The sequence below is a fragment of the Musa acuminata genome, chromosome BXJ1-9 (genome assembly GCF_036884655.1).
Source record: "Musa acuminata AAA Group cultivar baxijiao chromosome BXJ1-9, Cavendish_Baxijiao_AAA, whole genome shotgun sequence".
Taxonomy (NCBI): Eukaryota; Viridiplantae; Streptophyta; class Magnoliopsida; order Zingiberales; family Musaceae; genus Musa; species Musa acuminata.
The window spans coordinates 187,501-211,327 of record NC_088335.1 but is presented as its reverse complement, the minus strand read 5'-3'; the positions used below and the strand labels follow the sequence as shown (position 1 = coordinate 211,327).

The 23,827-nt window shown below is 39.1% G+C and overlaps 3 protein-coding genes and 1 long non-coding RNA gene across 9 annotated transcripts in view; 1 reads left to right on the top strand and 3 right to left on the bottom strand.

The window, feature by feature from the left end:
• Positions 1-1,333: 1,333 nt before the first annotated feature.
• Positions 1,334-4,266, bottom strand: LOC103996554 (wax ester synthase/diacylglycerol acyltransferase 11). Of its 3 annotated transcripts, XM_065081561.1 has the most exons (8): positions 3,767-4,266; positions 2,892-3,491; positions 2,737-2,803; positions 2,554-2,651; positions 2,259-2,474; positions 1,953-2,007; positions 1,788-1,855; positions 1,334-1,627 (listed from the first exon to the last, which is right to left on the bottom strand). In XM_065081561.1, the coding sequence occupies exons 1-8, from the start codon at positions 4,169-4,171 to the stop codon at positions 1,475-1,477; spliced, it is 1,662 nt and encodes a 553-aa protein (XP_064937633.1). In that variant the 5' UTR covers positions 4,172-4,266; the 3' UTR covers positions 1,334-1,474. The 3 variants fall into 3 exon arrangements, with proteins under 3 accessions (XP_064937633.1, XP_018686953.2, XP_009415744.2); XM_018831408.2 differs by lacking the exon at positions 1,953-2,007 and having other exon boundaries at positions 1,335-1,627; positions 1,788-1,925; positions 3,767-4,264; XM_009417469.3 differs by lacking the exon at positions 1,953-2,007 and having other exon boundaries at positions 1,336-1,627; positions 1,788-1,925; positions 2,259-2,471; positions 3,767-4,263.
• Positions 4,267-9,402: 5,136 nt separating this feature from the next.
• On the bottom strand, positions 9,403-11,644 carry LOC135592228 (uncharacterized). The gene is made up of 2 exons (XR_010478959.1): positions 11,310-11,644; positions 9,403-10,109 (listed from the first exon to the last, which is right to left on the bottom strand). It is a non-coding gene; the product is annotated as an uncharacterized LOC135592228 (long non-coding RNA).
• Positions 11,645-11,749: 105 nt separating this feature from the next.
• Positions 11,750-19,938, top strand: LOC103996553 (UDP-glucose 4-epimerase GEPI48). 3 transcript variants are annotated; one of them, XM_018818613.2, is made up of 9 exons: positions 11,779-12,297; positions 13,846-13,895; positions 13,969-14,104; positions 14,757-14,858; positions 14,957-15,184; positions 16,107-16,188; positions 19,091-19,173; positions 19,445-19,549; positions 19,653-19,938. In XM_018818613.2, exons 1-9 carry the CDS (start codon positions 12,115-12,117, stop codon positions 19,683-19,685), a joined length of 1,002 nt encoding a protein of 333 aa, XP_018674158.2. In that variant the 5' UTR covers positions 11,779-12,114; the 3' UTR covers positions 19,686-19,938. The 3 variants fall into 3 exon arrangements, with proteins under 3 accessions (XP_018674159.2, XP_018674158.2, XP_009415743.2); XM_009417468.3 differs by having other exon boundaries at positions 11,819-12,297; positions 19,445-19,536; XM_018818614.2 differs by lacking the exons at positions 19,091-19,173; positions 19,445-19,549; positions 19,653-19,938 and adding an exon at positions 16,912-17,478 and having other exon boundaries at positions 11,750-12,297.
• A 1,352-nt stretch (positions 19,939-21,290) lies between these two features.
• LOC135594172 (phosphatidylinositol 4-kinase gamma 4-like) overlaps positions 21,291-23,827 on the bottom strand; it is a 2,949-nt gene continuing 412 nt past the window's right edge. Inside the window, exons 2-4 of one of the 2 annotated variants that reach the window (XM_065084584.1) lie at positions 23,688-23,758; positions 22,222-23,588; positions 21,291-21,695 (exon numbers count right to left, since the gene is read on the bottom strand). In XM_065084584.1, the coding sequence (XP_064940656.1) occupies positions 21,318-21,695; positions 22,222-23,580 (1,737 nt within the window). In that variant the 5' untranslated portion in view covers positions 23,581-23,588; positions 23,688-23,758 and the 3' untranslated portion in view covers positions 21,291-21,317. The remainder of the gene's footprint in view (positions 21,696-22,221; positions 23,589-23,687; positions 23,759-23,827) is intronic. The other variant, XM_065084585.1, reaches the window with a different exon arrangement.

The window sequence follows — 23,827 nt, the reverse complement described above, 5'->3', positions numbered from 1 at the left end:
ATACAATACAAGTGCTCATCGGAGAATGAGTTCACTGATTGATCCGCTTATGAAATGCTGGATGGTTGATGATGTCTTATTATCAGACAGTGATTCCGTAGTCCTAGTGGTGTATCTAGTCCTTAGACTTCAGACACCAAGGATGTCTTGTATGAGTGCTCCACTCTTTGATACCAGACTTATAGGTTTGGCTGTCCTAGATCTAGTACAACTGGTCATTAGGAGTGGTAGTCGACCTTACGAGGGCTATTGAGTATTAATAATGGATCATCCACTCTCGACGTCATGAGAGGAATATCCCATGTGTTCTTGCTCAGACAAATCCCTGGCCAGGGTCATTCGGGTTGAGAGAAAAAGAGTTCTCAAGAAGAATCCGATTAGAGTGAGACTCGAGTAGAAACCGTATGGGTCTGACGGCACCATGATCAATATACAGTGTTTGGGATATTAGATGGATGAGGGACTATAGGTACATGGTAACTGAGGACAGACAGGTCCAATGGATTGGATTCCCCTATATCGTCTGGGGACTATGGCATAGTGGCCTAGTACGTCCGTAGTCGATGAGTCACGGCCAGCTCAATATGACTCACGGTCGTTCTAACAGTTAGAAGGAGTTCTAACAAGTATGACTCATGACCAGCTCAATATTAGGCCTAGAGGGTCACACACATATGGTAGGCATTGCGATGAGTAGATGTTCGGATATGATATATCCGACGAAGCCCTTGTCTTATTGGATATCCAATAAGCCCTTGAATTATTGGATCCCACGGACGAGATCCAATAAGAGCCCATGAGAGATTATTGGATAGAGATCCACTAATCTAAAAAGCTTGGGTTATTGGATGCAGATCCAATACCCACTAGGGAGCCCTACTGTGTGGATCATCGCTAGAGAGGAGGACGTTTGGCCTCCTTCACCCTATCCTAAAAATCTGTAAGGAAACAAGGATATACGATCTTCCTATGTAACACAATATACTCTATACGCAGTTTTTCTGTTTCGCGGATTTTGCGCACCAATCTTCGCACGACGATGAACATCTCTTTGGAAATCGGGGATTTTGTTTTCTTGTTCTTCCGCTACACATGTGATGTCGCCCCCAAGATTTTCCAACAGTATACACCTCCTCCTCAAGGTTGTTATTAAGAAATATAATTTTTATATCTATATAATATATCTCATAAATATAATATTTTACAATAGTCAATAGAATTAGGATGAATTTTAGCATATCTACCCGTGAAAAGATTTTGTTAAAGTCAACATTTTATGTTTGATGATATCCCTTAGCCATTAGTCTTATTTTGTAAATCTTCGTCTTTCCATTTACTTCGATATGATGTTACAGCATAAAAAAAAGTTCACTCGTGCAACTGCACAATTTGCAAGTATCAAAATTAATGAATGTTACAACAACAGTTTGCAGTTTATTCAGTATCAATGTGACATGAGTTCATCGTGCGTACATTATGATTTTTTTGTAGGAATTGCCTCCTTGATGACTTTGAGAGATTCGGCCAAGTCATCCAATAGCTGGTGCGGATATGGTATCGTCGACTCATCTACTGCGACGACTATCTTCATAGTGTTCATGTAACTCTGATAATGCAGCGTCAGAGCCTGTAAATTACCGATGACCACAAAAACGACAAAGCCATAGCTCAGACGCATTCATAGATGAAGAAGCTAAACTTGAAAATGAAACTAATACGTTTGTGAAGCGTTTGTGATCATCACACCACCACAAAGTTCAAGAAATGAGTTTACGAGGCAAACTTACATGGGGATGGCCATATACACTGGGAGCAAGGTACAGGATTGGGTGGCCGTAGAAGCTAATTTCATCGACTGGCCCGACAACATTCGAGTAAGAAAATGTGGTGTTAGAGATGAGTCCATAGGTCATATCGGCTCCTCCCTGTAGTTCACAGAGCACAACACACACCTTTGTAAGACCTTCGGATCGAACTCCACGAGGACGGCGAAAGCAAAGCAGCATCCTATAATTGCAACAATTTTTGCTGATATCATCATAATAAAAGCCCAAAATTTGAAGAACTCATAGCTCATGCATACTGTTTGGAACATTCGAAACCAAGTTTTCTAGTTCGAAACAGGGGAATGAAGTTGGTGGCATTTGTTGATTCATGGAGTTGAAGACATTCTATGAGGTGAGGTGTTAATAAAGTTTCCCGAACTGATATTATGTCAGGTATAATGAATTCCCATTCTTTGGTATAATAAACCTCACCTTGACCCCAAACATTTTGATCAAGAAAGTGGCACATCGATACGCTAACACAGCCTGCAAAGAGTTCTTCTTCCTGTCCACAGCTGCCTTTCCCTTGCGGACGTAGTCGAGGGGATCTTCGTACATCGCAATCGGAAATGGCAAGATGACATAGCTGATCAAATTCCCCCACTTGACCCCACAATTTTTGCCTGCCATCATCTCTGCTAAATCCTGCTTCTTGTCCAAACAATCACAGAAGCATATGGAGAGATCTCCCCCCATTAATCACAAATCATTCAAGGTAGACTCTTACATGAATCTCAAGCTTTGGTCTCATGTTGATAATCATGGCTGACCGGAGTCGGGTGCTCGCCTTGAGGAGCTGCTGCTTCTTCCCATCATTAGTCTCACCTAGTTAGAACATGCACAACAAATCTTCGAATAGAACACTGAAACCAAATATGTTGATGAATAGACCGCTGAATGATCGTTTTACCATGCCTTCTGTGGAGGTAGCGAGAGATTCCGGCAGATGTGACACCCACAAGTACATCATTTACGGTCTGCGAGGGACACCCAACACTAGCAGCTGTCAGTTTAGATAGGTAGGAGCTGTCTCAGAGACCACAGAGATGGAGAAGGTGAGCTTACACAGTGCATGGAGTTCTTGATGTCCTTGACGTCGTCGAGACTCACGGTGCGGTGCACGACGCGCTTGGAGCGGAACTCCACGCCCTCTCCGCCCTTCAACGCCGTCGGGGTGTCCTTCAACCATATGGAAGTGGCGACGAGGACGACGAAGTCGACCAGCGTGTTCCATGAAACGACGAGAACGGTCCAGATGTAGAGGAGCAGAGCGAGGGGGGGCGCGGAGGTCGGAGGTGGAGGCGGCGGCGGTCGGGATTCGGGTAGGGTGGGGAGGGAGGTGGGGTCGGCGGTGCGGCGAGTGCAGGCGAGGAGAAGGGAGATGAGGGAGGCGCCGTCTCCGAGGGAATGGTGGATGCGGAAGACGGCCACGGCGGCGGCCTCGGATGTGGGGATGTTGAGGAGGTGCAGCTCCCAGAGGGGGCGGGAGGAGTTCATGGGGACGGTGGTGAGGGATGCCACGTAGTCCTCCACCAGCTGGTCCGGGGAAGCGGTGTCGGAGGAGGAGCTCTCCGGGTGGAGGTCGGGGACGACGACGTGGTCGTCGACGTCCACTTTTGTCGGTTTCCACCTCAACGTCGTCCCCTCGCGGTCGTCGTCGCTCACCTGCTCGTTTCCATTCGCGGATTAGGTCGTTGATGAAAGTTCCAAACCCGGTAATCGATACGGATTCGAATCCGACAAGCCTATGAACATGATGTGACATGGATCCATTACGATCATCAAAAAGCACTCAACTCCCGGTCTACCTTCTTTGCCGTTGGGTGGAAAGATGAGGCCCGCAATATGGCTTGCTGCCTTCTCCAATAGCAAGGTGGGTCAGTACGAAAGCACTGCCCTTAGAGTGCGTCAACACAAAGCGAGAAAATAGACGGCGTTACCTGGACGCTGGAGAAGCGGGGGTGGCGGGCAAGCGTCGCCTCCAGGCCGGCCTTGATGATGGCGACGTCGAGGGGCTTGCCGAACCCAAGAATAGCGATGATGTAGCAGTTCGTGTGCTCCTGCCGGAACACCAGACCCGCGGGGCTCACCGGCTCCTCCTTTACTTGATCTCCTTCCTTCTCCTCCGCTCTTCCACTTTGACAGCAGCTGCTGCTGTTGCTTCTCGAGATCTTTAGCGATAGCTGCGGCGTGCTCTCCGATTCCATGGCTACCTTCTCGTGTGGCTGCTGCTTTGGAGGATTTGGATCTCGAGTTGACAGAGACAGAGAGATCTGCTTGGGCACAAAGGAGGTGGACTTTTGACTTGTTCCTTGGACGGCTCCTTCATCTCCGATCGATGGCATACTTATACACTCCGATTGATTGACATTTTGTCCTCTTGACCGTATTTTTGGGCTCCTCTCGACAAGATTTCTTCCCTTATATGTCCTTAGAATCGATTAAGGCGTATTAAGCCTTGGGGGTTGGGGGACACAAATTGTCAAGCGTGCCTCATAAATATAATTGACATTAATACTCGTTCTCAAATACTAAGGATTTTATATAATATAAATCCTTAAATAAAAGTAGCTCAAATTAGTGATTGAGGACCACTTATTGTAGTGGTTAATCGGAATCTTTGTAAGGGATATTAATAAAAAAGAGTTGTATAAGGAAGATTTTAATATTTGAAGGTCCATACATGCTATGTTAAAAATAATTATATTGTAATTATTTTTTTCTTTATCACACTAATAATCCAAATTAAATAAATTAACTTCCTTATTCCTCTCTCTATAAATATGGGATTTTTCTACCCAACAAAAGTGTCATAAATATTCCTACCAAATTAAATAAATGCACATTATAATAGATTCCTTGATTATATATTAAAAAAAATGAGAGAGATGCTGGATTAAGAAATAGAATGTCATTCCGGATTCATATAAAAAAACCAAAAATATTAATTTCCACCTGTTTTTTTTTCTAATATTATTAAATTATGAAAACACATGTAAAATCATCATAATTATATTTATAGTATAATCAAATATTTGTTCATATGAAATTATCGAGTTAGGTTTTTTGTGAGAATGGAGGAAGTGTGATGAATGAGGATACCTGATATTATTCTTCTAGGTTTTGAAAATTATGTATCCCATCAAATATCTAATCATTACCATATGATATGACTATTAATTGGTCAATGTGACTATTATTTTTAATTAATTGAGAATTGACACGTAGGATCTAGTCAATGCCTATTGAAACATACCATGAGAAATAGCTTATTAGATACACTATATTAACATACAATTTATATAATTGATATTATAGAAAGTAGTGCCTCTATTATGTTTTCTAGGGTTGGTAAAAATTTTAGATGTCCTAATTCAAACTACTTACAAGATTTGTAAAACGAGTTTTTCAAGATTATTAATGATCAATTAGGACTTATTTTTATAAATAAATTGTATATTTATTTAGATAAGTCAAGATGCATAAAGATAAAACTTTGATGCTTTTAGTTTTTAGTTTTTTCTTTTTATATTTAGGCTTGGTATTTATATGATAGAGTGCGTAGAGGTTTTGATATTTAGGCTTGGTACATGCATTTTGGGTTTGACTTTGGGTCAACTTTATCATGGACCAAAATACTTAAACTAGAGTTAATATAATATACTCATTAAATCTATATAAGCTAATCATACTCATTGCTCAATTTCGATGTGGGACTAATGAGATATTATAATATAATCATACTCATTGTCTATTTCCGATATGAGACTAATGGGATGTTACAATATCCTCATAGTGAACTCAATGACTCTGATACCGAATGTTACGGCTTGGGTCAATAACTTCATTTTGGTCATTCAATCATCAATCAAAATATTTAAGTTGGAGTTAACATAATACACTCATCAGGCCCATATAAGCCAGATTGAACCCTAACATAGTGCAACTCCATCCATGGGTAGCTCTTTCCTACTTGAGTCATCTCACCCTACCAAATACTAGGTCGGCTTTGATACTAAATGTCACAGTCCGAGTCTGATAAGTCAATTGGCTAATAACTCTATTTTAGTCTTTCAACTATGGACCGCTTAAATTAAAGTTAACATAATACACTTATTAGGCTTATATAAGTCAATCATACTCATTATTTACTTCCGACGTGGGATGGGATATTACAAACGTCAGATGGATATTTAGTATATTTGATTTTTCTCATATAGTGATAATTTTAATGTTGATTATAGACATTAGCAAAAGTGTCGAATTAAGTAAAATTTTTATCCCGTTTTTGATATATTTATTGATTTATTGATCTTTAATAATTCCCTTTTGATATCAAAGTTTTCTCTCCCATAAGAAAGTGATATCATAGTTCAAAAATGACATTTAGCAAGAATGTTATTAGTTATTTCTATAAGATTTATTATAAAAAAAAAGATTATATGGTCCTATATAATTAGGTAAGATATATCATAGATATGATATAGTTATCGATCAATAGAAAGCAAGTCTAATTATGATAAAGTTCCTTTGAAAATAAACTTGATGGGAAGAATTCTAATGTATGGATACGTGGATATGTAGATATGTGGATATACAGACAAGAGGAGACATTATTAAGATATTACGGATCTTCTCTCATCATCTCTTAACCACGTGAATCAACAATCATGAGAGATTATAGATCTTCTCTCCTCTCTCTTCTTTGTCCTTAATTAATCGCTATGTAGTCCTACGAAGGATAGGAAGAGAGAAGAAAGCAAGTCTAGTTCTCCTTGTAATTGTTAAGTCTTGATCGAAGTCATTTAAGTATAATTGAATTAGTTTTGGGGCATAACCATGCCAACTTGACTAAAAGCCCATTGGGCTTGAACTAGGGCTGAATTGGGCTTATTAAAAGACTAATTCAGTAATCTAGAGTTGGGTTGGGCGATGGTACCTCCCAGGCAGGAGGTGGTATCGCTAAAGCCTGGGTTCCTAAGATATCAAGTGATGGTACCACTAGATTGTCAAGCGGTAGTATTGCCCAGGTAGGCAGTGGTACCGCCAGAGCCTTGGTTCCCAAGCTTTGTTAGGTGGTAGTACCTCACAACGTAAGCGGTAGTACTGTCAATACCCAAAAAACTCAAGGATTTGAATTGTTGGCTTTATTTTTGAAGTCATTTGGGGTCTATAAATACCCTACTCATGCTTGCTTGGCGAAGTATGAAAACTTATGATTTTAAAGTATGTAAACTCTCTTAAAAAGTATTGAGTCTCTTCCTTCTTGAGTTTAGAAGCCATTCTAAGGGGGTGTGAGGTCTTCTTAGTAAAAGAGAGGTGTGAAGGTTCTTTTTTAAGTTTGTGAAAAGGAGAAAGAGTTATAACGATGATAGTTGATATTCGCTCATTAAAAAGAATATTGGTAATAAAAGCCGGTAGCCTCAAGGGAAGATGAATCATAAGTGGACGTTTGTCAGGATGACCGAACCACTATAAATCTGGTTTATATTTCTCTTTATATTTTTCATTACTATTACTAACTAATTTAGTTGCTCACTATCATTATTCACATTCTATGTTAAACGTATTTTCGATATGTATTTTTTAATAGAACTTTCACCCCCCCCCCCCTTAGTGTCTTTACGATCTTAATAGGGAAAAGCCCCGGATTAGAAGAGGTCAAATCCTGTTGGTAATTAAATATGCCTACCAAAACCAGATTCCCACCAATATGTCATCTCGCTAAAACCTGATTCCCACCAACAAGTTGTCTTGCTAAAATCGGATTCTCGCCAATAATTTGTCTGACCAAAAATTCAATGCCCTCCTCGGTAGGGCCGGAATCGGGTGTACCCAAGTTATGCACCTCGATTAAACAGTGCCTGAGTAGTGTATCTCAGTCTTATAGTGCTCAAGTTGTGCATCTTGGCCAAACAATACCCGAGTAATCCGTCTCTTTTTTGTTTTGGAGCATATTCTGGTACTATCCTTTGATCACTAGTCAGTAATCATGTTAGAGCCAATGTGGAGCCTCGAAGTAGACATGGCGCATGCATGCCGATTTGGCACCTCGGGCCCCTACGAGACGACGAACCATGCCCATGCTGCTCGGGGCCATACGAGATGGCGCCGCACAATACGAAACCACCCGAGAATGTGTGAAGCTGTGCCACGTGGCACAGAACCGTGCAGGTCGGTTTGCATCGTGCGGAGTGTATGAACTGACTACTCGGAGCCTCGATGGCCATTACATACTATGTATGATCGACCCTCGATCATAGGTATAAAGACCGACCCCTTGGTCGACGCAGGGGGATTGGATCTCGGACACAAAAAAACACCCTCAACTCCTCATACTAATTTAAGCTTAAGAGGGATGGAGTCGAAAATCTTCCTTCCGACATTGACCTTTAGGGCAGGAAGGCAGTGCTGAATCAAAGATCCAAGTCTCTGCTCTACCTCGGGTCGATCCAGCGGACGATGCTCCAACCCGACCCGACATCGACCCTCTCACCTTTGAAATCCATATGGACGCGTTCTCGGGATGGAGCCGAGCCGTTCTGACTCCCCGACCACCATTTGAAGTTGCACTACAGGTATCTTTCTTAATCACCAGATATATCGTTCATTCATGTTAATTCGGGTTGGAACAGACCTGACGGAGTTCATGCGACTATTTGGTTGCTTTTCCGCTAGGTGAGCTACTTTATACAAGACCAAAAGAGATGTAAGCAGTAGGAAAGCTTAAACTAAGGGTTGAAGTGAGTAAATGTATGTCGAGTTATAATAGATGATGGAAGGGGACTCGATGTACCTTTGAGAAGATCTTATGCGTCTGTGATAGTGGGATAGATCCTGATGAGATGGTAGCACAAACCAGGGGATGGTGATAGGAGATAGTGTTCGGTGGTTAACTGGAGAATGACTTTTGGTGAAAGGACGAATTCTAGTAGGCGTGTGGTTCTGTATAAGAATTAAAGGAACGATGTCGACGAGAGAGTGTAACCAATTGGTTTGCTAAGGGCTACACTCTGAAAAATGGAGTGATATGTTTCTCAATGAAAAGTGCGTTAACTTTAGCTTATGTCTTCATGAAACGATGACAGAAATCATTGTCAAAGATTCTTTGGCATTCTCTCTCTCTGTCTCTCTCTTTTCCTAAGATAAGAAATATTATATCCGGTATCATCACCATGTAAGGTGAAAACTCTTTTTATATAAAAGAATACAAATTGATAGTGTAAACATAAGGTTTTAAATGGAATGATATTGATTAAAAATTTAGGAGATCACATTAAATCATGTTGTGACTTGGAATCTTATAGACTCTATCTATCTATCTCTCTCTGTCCTCTTGTGTTTAATTAATTATTATACAATATATATCTCTCTTTCTAAGTTGGCTTGCATCATGTTGTTTGGGTTTCATACCATGTGTCAAGCCTAATCTAGTTTGCTCATGAGAGAGGATGTTAGTGTTAGGCATGGCTTAAACTTTTGAACTTATTGGTAACCCACCCAACTGAGATATTCATCATTTTTGGAAGAAAAAGTTAATGAAAAGCCACACTGTTTTCCATTTACCAAAACTATATAAGAATAAGAAACTCAGCATAACTGGGTAAGAAATCCACATGCTAAGATTCATGACAAGGCCAAGCATACTCAATCGGACATGGCTTGAGAAAAATATTCTTCTTTTTTACACCAACACAAGCAAAAAAAAGCAGTTGCTTGAATCCTTCAACTTGCTTGGGACCAACTTTGTGATGGATAGATATTATGATTTGACTTTCAGATTGAGATTTGAAACAGAATTCTGCAGACTGATGTGGCCATTTTGTTGCTTCATTCAAAACTCCATGACATGTCAATCTAACATAAGCAAGCAATGCTTTTGTTATGCATCACTATCATCTCAAGTCACGATCAAAAGCCTATCCAGATGACGCATCGTGTGGGAATGGGGGAGAACAAATTTATGTGGACCATATGCAACGGAGGAAGAGGAGAAGTTTGGGAAGGTCTGAGACAATTATTGAACTCACAGTTTTCATCATGTTCCCGACCTGTGCAAGTCCAAAGACAAATGGTTCATTTCTCCTTCCACTTGTAAAACAAGTCTTTGCTTCAAGCTTTGTCTGACACATGGAAAATTATGGGTAACTTTTCAAGTGCCAGGAAGTTGCATATTAGCTAGCAGTCGGACATCTGTGGAAAGCATTTCAATCTCATTGTTGCCGATGACCACAGAATACAACCGAAGAGGACATGAAGGTGATGCTATCAACTCAGGACTACCTGACAAGTAAACATGGATGGATGTTAACAATCACAACAAGACACATCTCAATCTCAATGTTGCAAATGATCATAAAATATAGCAGATTAGAAAATTATGCTAATTCTACAAACTCAGGATTGTGTTAACAGCTAAAGATGGGCATTAGAACTCATCATCCGGGTCAGCTTTCATTAGTGCAAAAAAGGAGTGGAATCATGCGTCAGGATAGAGAGAAATCATAGGAGTGGAACATGTGGAAGTGGACTCTGAGTCCTCCCTCGATTCAGATTGGAGGCATTCATATTGGAAAAAAATTGTCAGCTTCTGAGCATATCAGGGTGTGGATTCTGCAACTCCCAGTGGATTGCAGCTGACCACTTGGTTCATTAGAGATGAGATTAAAAAGATAAAAAAGACATGGAGCTTTTTCTCTGTGTCAGCCCCTCAACCATTCCACTCTGTAGATTATGTCATCCACAGAGCCCAGGAGGGGAAGTGAACTGCCAGTCTTCCTCAACACTGGTTGGTTGGAGTAGGCAGATGGAGCTGTGAAAGCAAGATGGAAATTAAGTTACTAACCTTGAATCTTTTGGAAAGGAACACGCTTCTGTTTCTAAACAAGTATATTTATTGATATGATGCTTGCCATGATGGAAGGATAAACACACACACACACACACACACACACACACCAAAAAAAAAAAGAAAAGGAAATTTATCATCCTATTTAGGAATGATAACATGTTATGTTGTACAGCAACATCAACGCCATAAACTCTCAACTATTTGAGGTTGATAATATATATTTTCTATTATCAGAGTATTCAAATTTTTTTATTTATAATTTCTAACCACTAATGCCATATAGGTTGTATAAAAATTAATATCTTATATGACATCATTCTTTAGTTCACTTTTTTTTTTCTTCTTCAAATTATCACAAACTTGATGTACAAAAATATTTTTCTGGTAGATATCATTTGACTTGGATAACTACTTTGTTATTTTCGAATTATCACAGATCCAACTAAATGATACCTAATTTCAATTGAGATGTCTCTCTCAAACCCTAGAAAGTGTTCTTGAAACTATATTCAAGAGAAGTAAAAGCAAGAGAGAAAAAAGAATTTACTGTGATCCCTATTCCCACCTTGAACTAAATTGATTTCCTCACAGGCAACAGCTTAGCGGCAGACCTCACCGATGAAAATATCTACCTTGATGGGGAAGTCCCATGGTTATTGTCTTCTCGGCTGATATGGACGGCTCCGTTCGTGGTTGCCGCGTTGCTCGCTTTCCGAATCCCACGCGCTTCCTTCGCTCTTCTCATCTCTCATCCGCCCTGCGTCTCTCCCGACCGACGCGCATCCTTCGCTTACGTCTTCCTCACGCCGTGCCGTCAAACCACCGGCCGCCTCTCCTCTTCCAAGCGTCCGAGAGTCCTACATCTTCGCAAGGCCGAGAATAGAAGCGAAAGCCTAAGCTAGTTGAGCCCCCTGCCTTGTGATTCGACGATTCTGTGGAGCTCACCTGATCCTTCCAATCCAACGGCAGGTAGTCCTGCCCACTCTAGTGTTTGTATATATATATATATATAGACACTTTTAGTTCTCTATGAGTCCGTAATATCTTTTCGTTTGTCAAGCGTACCTGCCCGTTTATTCGATCTTTCGTGGGGACATCCTCTGGAGACACCATTGATGCGCAGGTAACGTAACGAGTGGCGTTAGAATCGAGTAAGACAAACACTAAAACACTTAATTCTTCCACTTAACAGTCCAATAGCCAATTCCATTTCGTCTCGTGTTGGCGGCTAAAACCGAACCAAACCGCGAGCGTATATAAACACATGTAAACCCACACCATCTCCCCCTCGATCGATTCAATTGTCTGCTCCCGATTCCCTCGACTTCGCTCTCCCACCCTCCACGTTTCTCGCCCACTCCTCCTCCTCCCTTCTCTCCCTTCCCAAAACCCCTCCCTTTGCCTCGTCCTCCGCCGCCTCGATCGCTCGCTCCGGTCATGGGGAGGTGCGTCCTGGTCACGGGCGGCGCCGGTTACGTCGGGAGCCACACCGTGTTGCAACTCCTTCTGGAAGGGTTCACCGCCGTCGTCGTCGACAACCTCGATAACTCCTCCGAGTTCGCTGTCCAGCGCGTCGCCCAACTCGCTGGCGAGTTCGGCAAAAACCTCACATTTCACCGGGTAATTTTATATTGTTCTGTGGTTCAAAGAGTCGAGATTGAATTTTGGGTCTCGAATTCTTTTTCATGGATCTGATTGATTCCTTGGATTCTGCGACTTATGAGTGATCTTTTGTCGAAAAGGTGCGAGTTTTCATCGTGGCGATTTGGTTTTCATCTTCGTTTCCTCCTAAAGGCATCGGACAAAATCGAAATTTTTTAGTCAAAGAGTGTGCATTTGGCTTGAGTTTTATTTCGGTTTTGAAGGCATCATGAAACCATAGCTTACCGTATTCGTAGATTTAGTGATTTTTCGCTTCAACAATTTGGAACTTTTGGTCGGTGGCTGTAGATTCTGATATGTGGATTTGTATAATTAGGGTTCTGGGGCCGCTTGCTCTTGTTGCCGTCCTTTCCCCAACTAAGACAATTGCATCATATAGCATATGGTTCAAGTCACATAAGCCATCATTTGATGCCAAATATATCAAATAGGAAACGTGATGTTACAAACTGACGCATGGATTCAAGGAACACTAAATCATCTACGCAACTCTTTTTAAGAAAACCTTGGGAACGAGAAATGAACTCATAACAGTGTGAATTAGAGTCCAATTTTTTTTCTTTTCAACGAAGGAAAAAGGAATTAGATTTTTTTTGTCTTGATTTAGTCGGAGTTTTATCATTTAAATCATAAGAACTAGTTCATTAGAAAAATGCATACATTTTGAGAAACCTCTACTGAATTAAGTAAATTCTCCGTCATGAGAGCAAAATATAGGGAAATCTGAGTAGTTTTACGTTTTTCATCATCACCCTTCTTATTGTATTGTCATTATCTGCACTCTGCAGCATACCAAAGTTTGTTTGTTGTTTCTTTCTTTTGTTTGAGGTGATTTTTTTTTTCTTTTTTGTTTCAGTGAAAGAATTATAATGCATTGGTAAACTTGCGATTGCATAGATTTCCAGTTCATGCAGAAGTTTTCCTGGTGCTATTTTCTTTTAAGTGGAAGATGAGATGTCTTTGCCACCATCTTCACTGATTATTATTTTCAGTTGTTGACAAAAGGAATCTCAATTTAGATTTTAGTTATTCACAAAAATGTCTCACTATAACGTGAAATAGGTGTACTCTTTTGGATTTTGTTGCTGAGTTTTTCAACTTGACCCTATATGTACTTCCATTTTTATTCTTAGAATGACCTTAAGGTGTGACCGGTATATGCTTCGTTAGGATCAGATAAATCTCTATGCTCTTTGCAGAACTTCTAAAGATGCTGATGAAATAGTCAGATGCCAATGTATTTGTTCTTCAACTGTTATTTTCATTGCTTCTGGAATTTGTTTTCTTAAATAAACTCCTGGCCCCTAATAATGTTCCATGAAAATGAATCATATCATATGTTTTCATCAAAATTTCTGGTTTTGACTTGTAATAGCATTTCCGCAAAGGTGCTTATATATATAAAACCCTGTTGTTATCCTGGTTTTGATTGTACTTCATAGTGAATGCCGAAATGGTAGATCTTTTCTTCCTTGTGGTTGCTACATTATGCTGATGCTTCTGCAGATTGATATTCGGGATATAGAAGCATTGGAGAAAGTATTTTCTACAACAAAGTAAGTTTTTTCCTTACCTCTTTGTTGCTCTTATTAGTTGAACAAAAGGGGGTTAAGTTGTTTTTGTCAGCAGGTTTGATGCTGTTATACATTTTGCTGGTCTGAAGGCAGTGGGTGAAAGTGTTCAGAAACCCTTGCTTTATTACAAAAATAATATCATTGGTACAATTGCTCTTTTGGAAGTAATGGCTGCATATGGATGCAAAAAGGTATTTTCTTGATAGACTTCATTTATTAGCCAAGATTTTGCATTTTAGAAGATTGAGGATAATAAAAATAACATTCTTTGTAAACTTGTAACTTTTCAGCATCTATGGCTTTGAAAACCATATATGCTCCTCTCCTCTCTACCCGAATAACTTCTTAAGGTTTGTGAATGGACCTTTTTTAGGGCCCTATTGGCATCTGAGGAAGGCCACTTTGATTTGAGTACAATAATAGGTCCTCCTGAAACCCTTCTCCTATGGGCTGCTACATAAAGCTGGCCTTTGGGGACATTACAATGGGCCACGTATTAAGGTTATGAAAGAGACACATAAGATGAGAAAGTTTATAGGACATGTTGGACAAAAGATAGTATTCCCAGTATCATATCTCTTCAGATTTGTTCTTCTGAGTCCTACAATAATGTTTAATGTAATAAACTGTATTAGGATGTTCTTTTTTATATATTATTGAATACGTAATATTTTTTGGACCTTTTCGTATGAAGTTGATTTTTTATGTAAATTATTAAATGCATTTGAAAATGGAACTTTAGCTTAACATAATTGACCCAAAATGGCTTGTGGGTCATTATTTCTGTGTATATGTATATCAGTGTTGAATGCCTTTGGGTGGTTGATGTGTCAAATCTTGCAGCTGGTATTCTCATCATCAGCTACTGTTTATGGATGGCCTAAGGATTTACCCTGTACAGAGGAATCCCCTTTGTGTGCAATGAACCCATATGGTCAAACTAAGGTTTCTTCTTTTTTCTTTGACTCCTCTTTTTTCTTTGACTCCTCTTTTTCCATGTGCCTATTAATGTGATCTGACAGTTTTTGTATCAACAATTGCAGCTTATGATTGAAGAAATATGTCATGATATCCATCGTGCAGATAGTGACTGGAAGATAATGCTATTAAGATATTTCAATCCTGTCGGAGCTCATTCCAGTGGACATATTGGTGAAGATCCTCGTGGAATTCCCAATAATCTCATGCCACTAATCCAGCAAGTTTCTGTTGGGAGGAGACCTACACTAGCAGTATTTGGGAATGACTATTCAACCAAGGATGGTACAGGGGTATCCTTTTTTTCCTTAACTATTTAGTATATGCTTTTATTTTGGGATTTTAGTGGAAAATTGGTTAAGGACATGTAATTCATCTTTTTGTGATTTGATCCTCTTGGCACCAGCTTGATGAATTGGTCAAGGACATGTTATATTGAAGCAAGTAACAGAACTAATTAACAGAACTTGGTCATGTTTCTTCTACTGATTCTGTTGTTAATCTGCACAATATTCAATTTTATAAATTTGTTTGTGCCTATTGTGGGCATAATATGCCTATTACGTCTATGAAATGCCAGTTTGGAAACTGAAGACTTACCTATAGTTCAGATTTTGATAAGTTTTGTTTGTCTTTTCCTTCTAAATATTTATTTGCATAAACTGCCAGTTATTAGATAAATAAATTTTAGTATAATCCAACTGCTACTTTTGTTACCAACAATCATTTCTATATATAATACATATGATCAAGCCAAGTGGATGGTCGATGTGAGGAGACATGGAATAGGCAAGACGATTGGTGAATTTGCCCTGACAATATTATTTATTGTTGCTTCTTTGAATAGATTGCACAATATACTTGATTTCATTCTTCTACATTCTTGTATTGTGGTTTCTTTAAGCCTTTTTCTTAGAATTGCATAATAAGCTTTCAGATAGCAATGATCACATTAAATCTCTTCCTTATCATTTCGTGTGCTGAATGGTGCATGCTATGTTTCAGTCTACTTTTATATTGGTATATGCTTTGCATTTTATTCCCATACTATTCTTGCTGCTTTTGTTGCACATGACACAGCTAAGTACCTGAAGTGTACATTATTAGTTTATCTAATGTATAAACTGGTTTGTTTGGAGTTCAAAAACCAGAGTCTTCTACCATTTAAGTTTTATCACGATTTCTCGTCTCATAGACATCTTAACATGACTGCAGGTAAGGGATTACATCCACGTTGTTGATCTAGCAGATGGACATATTGCAGCTCTGCATAAGTTCTTTGAGGACCCCAACATAGGTGTGTATTCAATGCTATTAAAGTTTGTAGTACATCTAGTACATCTTGATATATTTGGTAGACAACATAGTTTTATATTACAGCCATGTGGTTTAAGTTAATTTACTTCTTGGAGTTTAGACTATTGTACATAGTTGTCATATGCCTTATGGACTTGAGCTATATGGTTTGGAGTCTGAACTATTGTTTGCACTACAAGAAACAAAAGTTTTAAGAAACATTTTTTAGGAAGTAAATCTTACAATTTTGCACCAACTTTTACCGACACTTCTTTTTTAACTTCCAAAATCAGGCTATTAGCCAAGCAACAGGTGCTGTTACGAAGATGCTCAATTTATAATGGTTTTTGCATGTAAAATATAGGTTATGCTAGGTCCGAATATGTCGTTTGGTAAGTCTTCATGTTGAAGATAACAAACGCTTGTGAATATAAAAACTAAATTTGTTAATGATCTCTTACCTTGTTTTTGGTTGTTTTTCTTTTTTAATATGGCTATACATGTCATGAGGTCCTTTTTGAGTTTTATATCATGATGAAAATTCAGCAGTTATAAGTAACACCAATGAACATATTGTTATTGTCTATGAAGCACAGACATGCTGATTTGGTGGGCGTATCCATGTTGGACATGGATTCGTCGCCAACACGGCTGAACACGTGTCCGATACGTGTCTTCTTTTGTTTATTTATTTGTTTTCCGGACATGCATATCCATGTTGGAGTGACTCTCCTGCACCCTTCCTCACCACTCCCGCATCCTTCTTCTCGTGATGCGCACGTGGGCCGACGGTATTGAGGCAGCAGCTTTATGCGGGGCCCATGTTGTGGCCTTCAAGATCTACAAAGCAACTAGTGCGGAGGGGTCACATATCTTTATTCGTAGCTAGAGAGACTTTGATTGGTTCAGCAAACAAGGGCCCATGCGGGATCTAGTTGATGGTTGAAGCAAATGGTGGGTTTTGGCAGCTTGCATAGGACAGCATGGTGCCACCGTTCTTTTGTTAACACGTATTCTCTCTTCTTCCCGTGTCACATTGTAAAGTGTGAGAATTCATGATTTGCTACATTGGTCACGTAACTATATTGATAATTATATCGATGTATAGTAGTACTATAATGACACATGCCTATATTGATAATTATATTGATAGTAAATTTGTTACTAACTCTTAGCCTGAACTTGTGTTGTTAATTGACCATGTAACAAGTCAAGAATAAAGTAAATTATGTGGATATATGTTAGAAATTTAGAAATAAATATCAAGGGTACTATGTAGAATTAAACTACTTATATTATAAGCTATAATTTGGTGCAAAGCTAATGTGGATTTTTTTTTTTGAATCATTGTTTGGTAGATTAACTACAAAGACTTGTATGAAGTGTAATTTTATATACTGTAAAAATTACTTGCATTTAATATATAATTTTATACACTGTAAAAATCAAATCGTGTAGGTTCTATTTTTATTCAGATGAATCTATATTGTTTTCTGATAAATTTAATTGTATTACAGTTGTACTATCTAAGTACATTTAAAATTATATGATGATAGTTATTTGTTCACATTGCTAAGTCTATAAAATTCAAGTATAAATACTATGAAACGTATTAATCAAATATTATATATATAAAAAAATACATGTGTCTCGCCGCATCTGTGTCCTAATTTTTAAAAAAATGATGTGTTGCCGTGTCTGTGTCTGTGTTTGTGCTTCTTAGGTTATTGTTGCCAAGTACCAATTGTATCAATCTATATGTACTATACTACAGGATTGTTATTAGTACCCAGATCACCCTGTGGGGTTTGTTAAAGATCACCTCTATGTCACCTGGGTTCAACGGAAGATAGGCACTCAAAGTCATTTGGTTTTACAGCTTTATATTCAGGTTGCCCGAGAATAGGTTTCATAATTATTATAGTCATCTTCTGAACCTTGTGTGGTGTATTGCAGTCGGCTATTGGTCATAGCTATGCTTCAACTTGGTTCAATGAAAGTTTAACGTTCTTAGAAGCAAGGTTCGCAATACCGTATCGTACCGGTGTTTCGACGTTCCTTCGGTACAGTACGAAACGGTATACCGAGCTGTATACCGCTCGGTATATATATATATATATATAACTCGACGACGTCGCATCTCTCTTCTCGCAGGCAAGGCGACATCGCTTCGGCGACATCACCTCATTTATATATATATATATATATAAATTAATATATATAAAAGATTATATATATATATATATAAATTAATATATATATAAAAGATTATTTATATATATATATATATATATATATATATTATTTAAAAGGCGACGTCGCCTCGTTTATATATATATATATATATATATAATCCGAAATAGGTGCCTCGGTGATGTCGTCGAAAAAGGCGACGTCGCCGAACGTTGCCTTTTTCTAAAATATTTATATATAAATATAAATAAATATATATATATATATATTATTTTATTATTATTTTTTGTTCTGTCTGGTAGTGGTCGGTTCGCGTATCGGTATGCCGTCGGACCGGTACGTACCGCCCGTACCTGTCATCATTAAGATCTCTATAATGAGGCTCTCTTATTATACCCTTCTTGTTTGGGAATTTAGTGGTATTTCTTTCTCTAATAGATTATGTGATTTCATGATATAGAACTTCTACAATTCTTTAGCATGCTTTATTAGGTTGGAAGAAATTTTAGTATTACAGGCTAGAGATAGCTTCTTCAAGCAAAAGCGGCAGACTTGTGTTTCGCAATTTATTTTCCATACTTCATTATTGATGCCTAACCATCAGTGTTTATCTGGTTGATCCCACCATTTTCTTACAGGTTTAATTCATTTACTCTGATTGCTAGCAAGGATCTTGCATGTTTGAACTGACAATGTTGTGTAAGCTGCAGGCTGTGAAGTTTATAATCTAGGAACTGGCAATGGAACATCAGTGTTGGAAATGGTGGCAGCATTTGAGAAGGCTTCAGGCAAGGTACTACAATTTCGACATCATGATTTCTTAAGATGACTACAAACCAGCTATTTACTTGAACAATCATGTTGAACATGGGATGCATAACTTGATATCAAGATTAATATCATGAGATGACTTGATATCAATTAGCATTCTAAACTTCATGGTATAAGTAAAATGCACTGTTTTACCAACAAATATTTGCTTGGAAACCAGTTAAGCCGCATGGTGTCTGCTGTGCATTCTTTTGTTTTTCTACTATAGTTTTGACTCGTATAATTCTTTTCAGAAAATTCCTCTGGTCATGGCTGGAAGGCGACCTGGTGATGCTGAAATTCTTTATGCATGCACTGCCAAAGCAGAGAAGGAACTAAATTGGAAGTATGTATTTTCGGTAATACTTGCATGCTCATTTTTTTTTCTTAATAAAAATCTATATAGTTCCAGTTAGCTGCACTTAGTTTCTTATCTGAATTTTGGAATGATGGCTACTGCAGAGCAAAGTACAGCATCGAAGAAATGTGCCGTGATCAGTGGAACTGGGCTAGCAAGAACCCCTGGGGATACGGTCTACCTGATCCTGCTAACTGAGGAATCTCTTAACATAATTTCTTCAATGAATTTAGAGAGAGATCACTAATTGTGAACATAATGGCATGTAAATGTGGAATAGGTCCAGCTGATATATTTGTCATATAATGTGGCATGAATAAAAAATGCTTCTGTTCTGATATAATGGGAGCATTATAGTTAAAAGGCATCTTTGCTTTCTTTTTTTCTAAATATCTATTCTTTGTCTCTTTTTTGGCATCTTAAACTTATGGCTTCCTCCTCGCTTTTCTATTCTGCTAGGTGGGGCTTCGGAGGCTGATTCGGCCTATGACTGGGAACAAATGATAATATAAATGATATATACACGAGAAATTCAAAAACCAGTAGTTGAAACTTTCACTCTGGTTTGGTGCTGCCTCAGATTCCAAACTTTTTGCTTATTGCTGTTTCTTTTTAGTCTCTTACTGGTTGGTAATCTGAAAGCTTGCAGTGTCTCCTGAATGTCTCGAGGCAATATATTGATGCAGAAGTTTTCTGTAATAGAAGATGCTGTATATGTGTGTGTTGACACATTGCTTTTATTTATGGATGCGTGTGATAACATAAATAAGACACCCCATTTTCTTATGTGTGTGTGTGTGTTGACACATGCTTTTATTTATGGATGCATGTGATAACATGAATCATGATATGTAATGTCATGAATCATGATAATATTATATATGGGTGAGATTATGTACATTGATTCTCTCTAAACCACCTTATAGTGTGTGCTTAGCTACTATTCTTCTAATGTGATGCAAGAAATACCTGGAAAATTCATCCTATTTGAATTTGGCTAACTACATATATTTTGTTGAATTTCCTATCAAACCCAGCTTAAATACCTTTATATATATTTGTATATCTCAATTTTGATCGATTGACGTTTTAATTTCGCTTAAATAAGTGCAACAGGTGCAGATCCTGTAAAACTCAATCCACTATTATTTAGGAACCAAAAAACAAAATAAAAATCATGGTAGGTAGGTATAACTTGTAATGCCTGCTTTTGAATCTATCTTTCCAGCCTATTATTTCTCTCCGACTGTGTAATGATGAACCAAAAATTTGCATGTTATTCTGCTGATCATCATAAATGTAGTCTACTATCATATAACTGAAAGACAATCGCACAGCTCAATGGCATTATCAGCACATCAGATCCATTAAAACATCAACATTTATGAAGAGGCTATACATCATGCTCTGAAATTGAGATGTGACATGGATCTATAAAGGTCTTTTGAGTCTGTGTTCCATTCTCCCAACAACATACCTTGAGACATGAACAACAGAGAGAGATGTTATTCGAAGTCTGGAGAACCTCTCACCTCTTGCGGATTATGCTCAAGCATGACCACATCAAAGAGAGAATAAGAAGAGGGGGGGCCTTACATCTAACCAAGTCTTTCACACACTTGCAAACTCCCATCCACCTATCAACGACGGTAACCCATTCACACACACCCGCAGTTACGTACATATATATATATATATATATATATATATATATATATATACACACACACACACGCACTTACACAGACGTAGGATAGATTCTGACCAGCCTATATGGTCAGTCGATCAAGATAGCGATCCATGATCTCGGAAATTGACTCCAAGAATGCATTCTCGCTGGTTCCTGGAATAACAGCATCCTTTGCTTCACGGATTATCTCTTCGATCCTGGATTCCTTCTTGATGGTTTCTCTACATAAAATGCTTCCGATATCAAATGGAGTCAGCCCTCTTTTGGCACCCTTCCTCAAAAGCATGGTGGAAATGCGAAGAGTGCGAGAGCACTCGAGTGACATTTCCCAGCCGTAGAACTTTAGCAGAGCAATGTCCTGCTCAGCGTCCAGTGAATTTATGTACTCCAAAGTTTCAGAACCGAAAGGTCGGCGAGACTGAGGCCAGTAGAGCCACTCAAATGTGCAATCCTCAAACTGTATCAGAGGCATTGAAGAATGATAACTCATAGATAATCATCTAGATGCTAAGAGTAGACTTGATAAAAAAAAAAAAAATGTGCAAGAAAAACCATAAAGAGATGATCCATATTCATCAGGGTATTTATTAAAGGACATATACAACAATATTTCAAGGGTGATGATCTATCCTCCTAATAAAATGTCAAAAGTCATTGAGAAGGAATAATGAAGAACAAAACAAGCAAAGCATTGTCTCTGTGGTTCACATCAAAAAAATAATAAAAGTGTTGGCATAAAGAACAGTGTCATGCAATGTCCCCAAGATTCCAGAAAACTTGTTCCATCTAAATGACACATGGTCTACATTATCCCTTAGGAAGTTGAAAATGATTTAGAGGATGGCATGATCAATAAACCAATAAATATATAATCTTTGTTAAATGCAAAAAAAAAAAAAAAAACATCATGCTAGAAATCTGGGAAAAATAATTCTGCGATGAAAGAAATAGGACCGAGGAGACAAACAAATATACCAACTTACATTCTCAGGAAGGCAGTACCCGTGATCGATTGGAACCAACACTATACGTCCTTCTCCTCCCTCTTTGCGGACTAAGATATTTCCAGCATGCCGATCTGCATTTGCCAATCGGATGTCTAACACACAGATCTTGTGAACCTCCTGCACCGGAAACACCCGCGGCCCCATCTCCTCACAACTTCCAAAGTTCTTGACAAACATTTGCAGTGATCCAACCTTAAAATTCATGGCTGCCTGTTCACATCCAGCAGGATGTTTAAAACCTCCGTGCATGCATTGAACAAGAACGGTTGGAGGAACACCGGCAAAGCCGAAATCAACATGGGAGAATGATCGGTGGCCACTGATAGGATGATCAAGAATGTAAGCTGCTACTTCCCTAATGGCACCTTCTCCTACCCGCGTCCCTCGTTTTAACCCTTCACCATTAGTTGAGAGTGGAAGCCCACGAGGGTTGTTCTTAGCCAGTGGTTCCTCGTCGCTTGGCTTAAACACAGAAACAAATTCATTGCCCGAGATGTCTTGCATAAAATAGGCTCCCCCTGTACCTTCTGTAGACATGATCGGTGGGTTTCCCTTCTCCAATCCAGAAAGAGCAGCACGCAGCAGATTCTTTATCACTAGAGGCAATTCAACCTTTGGATTGACAATAACTGGCTCAATCGACGCACCCCTACATGGAGTGTTTCTCGTAAATGCCTGAGAGCAATCAACGCATCCCTTATCAACTGTTACCGGTGCTTCAACAGACGGCTCAGAGTCCTCCATAGGCTTCGTCCTGACTTGTGCCGACCTGCGCACGAACAAGTGCAGGAATGCATTGTTATTTGTGCAAATATCGTGTATCTCTCTCCGGTCTTCAACCTTCTCCGCCGCCTCCCCCTCGAAGAGAAAATTTTGGTCTTGAAGATGGACGAAACTAGGATTCCTCTTTGCAACCTGCTTCTTAACATAATGCACAGTTCGCCCCTGCTCGACGCGGAACTTTAATTTCTTTCCGGATGCAGTCTTCACGGTAATGACACGAAGATCAGATGTTTTGATAATAAGATGGAGGACTTTCCCATCGGACACACCATAATCACGTATGAGACAATCATTCCGGGCCATCTCCCGGCCATCAAATACCAGCTTCTGCTTCTTCACAGCGAATCCCTTGCAGCTCTGGATCTTAAGTTTCACCGAGGCGATGGAGTCGGACTCCAGGACCCTCATGGGGATAACAGGGGCACCTGCAACTGCAAGGTATATCGTTATCAACTCTGGTGAACAAGGTGGACCTCCGGCTCCATTGGAATAGCATGTTGACAATGCAAGATCTTCCCGGATTGGCCCAAGAGTGGCCCCGGCGGCTGACATCCCCTTCTCTGCAAGAAAAACCAAAAGAACCGTCACCTTGTATTTAGCTGCACGAACTACAAAGAAACCAAAAAAGGGAGAAAAATCGAGGGCTTGTCAAACCCTACAAGTTATTTTCCTCTTCATTTTGATCCACCCGAAAAGAACGAGGAACGAAATAACCAATCCAAATCAAACCCTACAAATCCTTGTAGCTGTTAAAAGAGGAAAGGGAGAAAAACAAATCTAACCTCAGAGAAGCAAAAAG

Coding starts and splice junctions, on each gene's coding strand:
- LOC103996554 (XM_018831408.2), bottom strand. CDS start 4,171: ATGCCATCGATCGGAGATGAAGGAGCCGTCCAAGGAACAAGTCAAAAG. Junction 3,492..3,766: donor CCCGCTTCTCCAGCGTCCAG/GTAACGCCGTCT, acceptor GGAAACGAGCAG/GTGAGCGACGACGACCGCGA. Junction 2,475..2,553: donor GACCAAAGCTTGAGATTCAT/GTAAGAGTCTAC, acceptor TTGGACAAGAAG/CAGGATTTAGCAGAGATGAT.
- LOC103996553 (XM_009417468.3), top strand. CDS start 12,115: ATGGGGAGGTGCGTCCTGGTCACGGGCGGCGCCGGTTACGTCGGGAGC. Junction 13,896..13,968: donor AAAGTATTTTCTACAACAAA/GTAAGTTTTTTC, acceptor TTTTGTCAGCAG/GTTTGATGCTGTTATACATT. Junction 19,537..19,652: donor GAGAAGGAACTAAATTGGAA/GTATGTATTTTC, acceptor TGGCTACTGCAG/AGCAAAGTACAGCATCGAAG.